General features: G+C 51.6%; 1 protein-coding gene across 1 annotated transcript; it reads right to left on the bottom strand.

The window, feature by feature from the left end:
• Nucleotides 1-916: 916 nt before the first annotated feature.
• On the bottom strand, nucleotides 917-6,318 carry LOC135072413 (uncharacterized). The gene has a single exon (XM_063966316.1). It carries the CDS (start codon nucleotides 6,238-6,240, stop codon nucleotides 1,342-1,344), a length of 4,899 nt encoding a protein of 1,632 aa, XP_063822386.1. The 5' UTR covers nucleotides 6,241-6,318; the 3' UTR covers nucleotides 917-1,341.
• Between the last annotated feature and the right edge of the window lie 392 nt (nucleotides 6,319-6,710).

A 6,710-nucleotide genomic window follows, 5' to 3' on the forward strand; every position in this document is an offset into this window, starting at 1 on the left:
CTTTACCAGGCTTTTATAAACAACTTCCCACATTTATCACACTTATCAGAGCAAAGGATAGCTGATCAACGAAGACTAATCTTAGCAAACAAGTACATCTGTAGTGATAGGCTTAACATCATAAAAGCTGAAGTCGCAGAAGAGTTAAAAGCATGCGAAAACCTCCAAACGCAAAATTTTGACCCACAATATACTTCTCCAAACTTTACACTTAATACTACACAATCAGAAACTACTTTAAATGACAGCACCACGGAAACATTAGGTACACAATCAGAAATATCACTTCCTATATTAACTCAACACTCTCAGTCGCAACACACACTAGAAACAGATAACACAAACCACACTGACCAAGTAATACCAACAAAACTAGAAGCGGAACTAACAGAAAAACTTAAGGAAACTCTTGAACTGTATGCTGAAATAGATCCAGAAGCTAGACCAAGACTCCCGAGGCTTAGGGAGTGTGGTGATCCGGCTCGAAGGACCAGGAAAATGTGGTGGATTGCAGTGGACTGTATGCGTTTGTGTGTGTTCGAGAGCGCTGACCGGACGATGATGACTGCCGTTGAGAGCTTGCCCTTACTATGTCAGGCGTAGTAGGTGCTACTTGCAGGAATAAAACCACTATTTCACTTGCTGAGACTTCTCGCGTTTATTATTCGCTTCCTTTTCTCAGTTCTTGCTTCTTCAGATCACTTGTTGCTTGGAGCACTTGTTCTCTGAACTGAACAAAACATGCCAGCTGGAGCGGTTCATTCCGTATTTATGGGGAGCGGCTATCTCCGTCCCGCTTTCACACGCTATTGCTATCCCTGTCTTCGGGAAATCCACAGATTTTGCTAATTTTCTCCAACTGGCAGGTAGTTTTACAATGGTTTCTTATTTTATACAGATGTGTAATTAAATTATCTACATTATACAAAAAGTTTCATCACAAAATTCCCGAAATTGGCGAAGTTATTGACAAAAAACCTAAAACGGCTCTCTTTACGGTATTGCCTCGCGCAACGGACCATCCGTGCAAGACAAGGACAAAACATATTGCTATCTCACGCTCTAGAATGTTCGAAGCGAGAGGTCCGATATTTCCGTCTCGTTTCTTCTCTATTTTTTCCTGAACATTCCAGATTTTCCAGAAAAGTGTGAAAGAGAAGCTATTTTGTGGAAGTGAGAGATCAGACAATGCAAGAAAGAGGCCTACCGAGTGAGTAAGCGAGAGAGCCTGATGGTTTTCGCTACGGTATTGCCTTTTTGGCGAAAATTTCATGTTCATTTTCTTAATTACGAAACAGATTAATTAGCTAATTTGCACTATTGGACATGATGCTGCCAACATTAATCTCGACTATTCTTGACGTCGCTAACATTCTCCCCCGCAGTGCGAAGCACTCCTTCCTCCGGATGCGACGTCTTGGCAGGAACCAGGACTACCACTCGTCGCGTCGGTCGCCGCAGCACTCCTCCGGGTGTTCGCACGTCGAGGATTCTTACTCTGCCGTCCGGTCCAGGATACACTCGCAGCACTTCCCCTCGTGGCCAAGTGTTTCTTGGTAGCGTCGCGTCGACTATTAATACGACGTCGCCGACTTGAGGGTCTTCGGTCTCCCGGCCGGCTATTTTCCTCGGCATCAAAGTTGGCAGGTATTCCTTCAGCCACCTTTGCCAGAAGTGGTCCGTCAAGCGCTGCGCTGTCCTCCAGTTCGCCTTCCCGATGAGATCGTGGTCTTCAAATACGCCCGGCGCCATTGCTCCGCAGGATCTTCCGATGAGGAAGTGGTTCGGCGTTAGGCTTTCTTCGTCTTCGGGATCCATACTGATGTGGGTAAGGGGACGTGAGTTTACGATATGCTCCACTTCGAGGAGGAGCGTGTGCAGGACCTCTTCTGGCGGGGATCTTTCTTTAAGAACGGTCATTAATGATGTCTTTACCGAGCGGACCATTCTTTCCCAGGCGCCTCCCATATTCGGACATCCAGGTGGGATGAATCGCCATGTGATTCCTTCCCTTGAGGCGGCCTCTTGCAATTCTCTATTGGCCCCCACGAAGTTAGTCCCGTTGTCGCTGAAGATTATCTTCGGCGTCCCTCTTCGTGCAGCCATTCTTCGCAGGGCCATGATCATGGAGCTGGTGCTTAATGAATTAGCCAGCTCCAGGTGTATCGCCCGGGTCGTTAAGCAGGTGAACAGGGCTCCCCATCTCTTCTCAGTTCTCCTCCCGATCGTGACTTGCATCGGGCCGAAGTAATCCACTGCCGTGCAGGTGAAGGGTGGTTGATGATGCTGCAATCGTTCGGCCGGCAAGTCTCCGGTGGGTGGTATTTGAGGCTCTCCCTTGTGGACTCTGCACCTTTGACACCCATGTGTGATCCATCTTGTGGTGCTGCGCAAGCCGAGTACCCAGAACTTCTGCCTTATTTCGTTGATTATCGTTGCGGAGTTGCCATGGTAGAACCGTTTGTGATAGAACCCTATGATGAGCCGGCAGATTTGACTTTTCCCGTCCAGTATGATCGGGTTGGTTCGTCCTTCTCCCGAACCAATCTTCCTGGTGCGCGTCCTCAGTTTTAGGATTCCGCGGCCATCCAGGTATATGTCAATCTTCTTTAGTCGGCTCGAGTTCTCCAATGGCCTCCCTTTTTCGAGGCAGCAAAGTTCTTTGGAGAAGCTCTCCTGCTGGCTCCTCTTGATAAGCTCCTCTTCTGCCCTATGTATGAACTTATCTTCCAGCGTTAAGAAGACCTTTTCTTCTTTCTTCTCCCGGGGGACGTGACTCGGTGTTTTCTTCCATCTTCGGTGCCTGACGATGTGGACACTTCTTTTTTCCGCTACTCTTCTTTTTAGCAGGTCGATGAACTGGAATATGCGCGCTGTACTGCGTAGCAGTCGAGTCCAGTCGGAGAATCTCTTCGGGTCCGGAGTGACTTGTGGTATGACCTTCAATGTGGCAACAACTTGGGGATTCTTCTCTTCTCCGGTGAGTTCTTCTTTGACTTCAAAGCGTCTCGCCGGCCAATCTTCTTTGTTTCCATATAAGAAGGCGGGACCTTTGAACCATCTTGCGTTTTCATCAAACTCGTTCGGAGTGCCTCTTGTGGCATCATCTGCGGGGTTTTCCTTTGTCGGCACCCATCTCCAATCTTGAATTCGCGTCAGCTCTTCAATTTCCGCGAGGCGATGGGCCACGAACGTCTTGAATTTTCTCGGGTCTGCTTTCAACCATTGAAGGACGGTGCTGGAGTCTGTCCAGAAGGTCCTTTCTTCAATCTCCAAATCGAGCTCCTTCTCCACCGATGAGGCAAGTCTGCTGCCCAATAATGCTGCTTGCAATTCCAACCGTGGGATAGACACTGGTTTGCTAGGAGCTACCCTTGCTTTCCCAGCAATCAATGCGACGCGTATCGTGCCGTCTGGGTCTTCCGTTCGCCAATAGACGGCTGCGGCGTACGCTTCTTCACTCGCGTCGCAGAACGTGTGGAGTTGCCCTCTTCTGGTTCTCGGCGACAGGCACCTTGGGATCTTCAGTTCCTTTAGTACGGCGACGTCTTCCAAGTATCCGATCCATGCGGCGACTTGTGGTTCGAGAATCTTCTCGTCCCAGTCGATCTTGGTACGCCAGATCTCCTGTATGAGTTTCTGGCCCTGTATTAGGATCGGCGTCGCGAAGCCCATGGGGTCGAACGTAGACATGACGGCGCTGGTGACTTCCCTCTTCGTTGGTACTCTTTGCCCAGCGAGTACTTCGGGCGGAGTGTTCCTGAAGCCCACGTTGAAGGCGAGTGCATCTTCTGTGATTAGCCATCTCAGCCCCAGGGTTTTCTCTTCCTTGCCCAGTTCGAGGACTTCCTCCTGTCGCTGATCTTCAATTCCTTCCAGAACGGTTGGTTGATTGCTCCCCCATCCTCTCAGGTGGAAGCTCGCCTTGTTGTGGATCGTCTGTACCTCTTTCGCGATCCGCTTGGCTTCTTCTACCGTTGTGAAACTTTGCAAGTAGTCATCCATATAATGGTTCCTCCGTATTGCTGCCACGGCTGCCGGGTGTTCCTCCTTGAAGTCTTCTGCATAAATTGCCGTAGACGGTGATGACGTTGCCCCGAAGATCACTGAGGCCATGCGGTACTCTTCCGGTTTGCCGTTCCTCTTGCTGCCGCGCCATAAGAACCGCAGACTGTCCCGGTCTTCTTCCCTCATTTGGATGCGTAGGAACATCTCCTTGATGTCGGCGACGACGGCGACTGGACCTTCCCGGAACCTGAGAAGCACTCCGAAGAGCGACTGCAATAAGTCAGGCCCAGGCAGCAGCGCATCGTTGAGGCTCTTCCCGTTGAACTTGGCGGCGGCGTCGAGAACTATCCTCGGTTTCTTCTTTATCGGGTGCATCACCGCGAAGTGAGGTAAGTAGAATGTTCTCCCTGGCGTCGTGGTTTCTGGAGCTTTCTCTGCATATCCATTCTTCAGCAGATTTTCTATTTGTTCTTCATACGAAGTCTTCAGTGCTGGGTCCTTGTCTAATTTCTTCTCCATGTTGATGAGACGCTGGTGTGCCTGATGGTAGTTGTTCGGTAGAGTTTCCCTTTCATTTTTCCACAGCAGCCCAGACTCGAACCGTCCATTTGGTAGCCTCTTCGTGGTCTTCTCTAGGACGTCGAGTGCCCTTTCGTCGGCGTCATTACTTGGCCGACGTGCTTGCACCCCGAGCGACTCTATCTCGAAGTGCCGGCGGACCAGGGCTTCTGTTTCGTCTTCCATCAACCTGCTGTGGTGCACGAACTTGACAGGGACACTTCCTCCGGCGTCGCATCCGTGTAGGACCCATCCCAAGCTGGTCAAGGAGGCAACTGGTTCGGAGGCCTTCCCTTTGCGTAGTCTCCGTGTGACTATGAGCCCCCAGTTATCTTGCCCGATCAGTAGTTGTGGTTCTTCCTTGTCGTAGACCAGCTTGTCCTTGATCTTCTGTAAGTGTTTACACTTTTGAAGCATTCTTTCTTCGACCCCTTGTTTCGCCAGCTTCAAGTTGTCGATAGTTCTTGCTTCCATTTTGAGCTTATTTCTGCAATGGACCCCCTTGATCTTCATGTTGATTTTCTGGGAGTTGCTCTTCTGCATACCGTTCCCCCCGACCATCTCGATGGTGATGGCTTCCGGCTTTCCTTGCGCCCCAATCTTCTTTGCCACTGATGAGTCCAGCAGCGTGACGGTGGACCCTTCGTCCAGGAGCGCGAGCACTTTTGCTGTCCCTTTGGGCCCGTAGAGGTTCACCGGCGTCATCTTCAAGTAGGCCTTTCCGCAGCTCGTGGTGTGTACCGACGATACAACTCCTTCGGCGGGCTTCTCTTGAGTCTTCGCCGCTGCGGGCTTCTCTGAGTGAAGACTGATGTGATGCCATCTCATGCACTTCTTGCATGGTTGTGCCCGACACGTGTTCCTTGAGTGCTTGAAGCGCAGGCATTTGAAGCACATTCTTGCCTTCTTCACCATTTCCCACTTATCTTCAACACTGGCTTCCTTATATTTCTTACATTCGTACAACCAGTGGTCCTCACGGCACTCTGGGCACTTCTTCGCGTCAGTCTTCGGTTCTTCACGGCGTCCTTCTGTTTGTTGGACATGGTGAACCGGCCTCTTGAACATATTTCTCTTCTGGTCCCAGGACACTTCCGGGGGAGCGTAATCACTGTTAATATCTGCTTCAACTTCCATGAAGTCATACATGAGTTCGAGCGCTGGTTTTCCCTCTGCCCGGCGCTCGCGTTGGTACATCAGCCACCGAGACTTCATGGTCGGCGGCATCTTCTCTATTAGACACTCCACGGCCCCTGGTGCGCACAAATATTCTGTCTTGCCGAGTGCCCTGATGGTGGCCACGGCATTGCGGACTCGGCTGGCAAACATGCAGATCTCCCCTGATGACTCGTTGACCCTTGGCAGCCTTTCCATCTTCTTTAACTCCGCCAGGGCTATGGCTCCAGGTCTGCCGAACCGGACCTCCAGGCTCTTCATCAGCTCTTCTGGATCCTCGGCGGTGAACAGGAGGCTCTTGACTGCCTCCCTCGCGTGTCCCTGGAGACACCTTCGTAGTCGCGCCAAATTTTGTGCCGGCGTGAAGGAGCGCGCGGTGTCTTCATATGACCTTCTGAACGCGAGCCATTCTTCACATGCGCCATTGAAACTTGGGAGGTCGACCAGTTGTCTTGTGAGGCCACCCTCTGCCCTCTGTGACAGCTTGGTGATGGCCATGGCTAACTCTTGAATGTCTGTTCTCCCTTCCGTAGGTAGCGGCTGTGGCGGCGGCGGCGGCAACACTTGCGGCGGCGGTGGCGGCGGCAGTGGTAGAACTTGTGGCGCGGCGGGCGGCGGCGGCGGTATCGGTTGTAGTTCCGGCGGGACCCTCTCGGCGATGGTGTTCGAGTGGTCCAACCAATTTTCGACCTGCATTTGCCTGTACTGCACTTCTTCTGGATCCTCTTCCATGTCGGAATCCAATTGGGCCAACTCCAATTCCGCTTTGGCAACTTCCAGTTCCTGGCGGGCCACTCTTAATTTGGCCTCTATTTCTGCCCTTCTTCTTGACGAGCGGACGGAGCGCGTGTCCTGATTCACTCGTGACAGTCGCGGCGTTTGTTCATGCACTTGCGGCGTGGGTGGCGCGTACTGTCCTTCAACAGTCGGCACGGTGGTCACCGTAGTCGCGGGAGTCGCGGTGGCGG

The sequence above is a fragment of the Ostrinia nubilalis genome, chromosome 6, assembly GCF_963855985.1.
Source record: "Ostrinia nubilalis chromosome 6, ilOstNubi1.1, whole genome shotgun sequence".
NCBI lineage: Eukaryota > Metazoa > Arthropoda > Insecta > Lepidoptera > Crambidae > Ostrinia > Ostrinia nubilalis.

Coding starts and splice junctions, on each gene's coding strand:
- LOC135072413 (XM_063966316.1), bottom strand. CDS start 6,240: ATGGCCATCACCAAGCTGTCACAGAGGGCAGAGGGTGGCCTCACAAGA.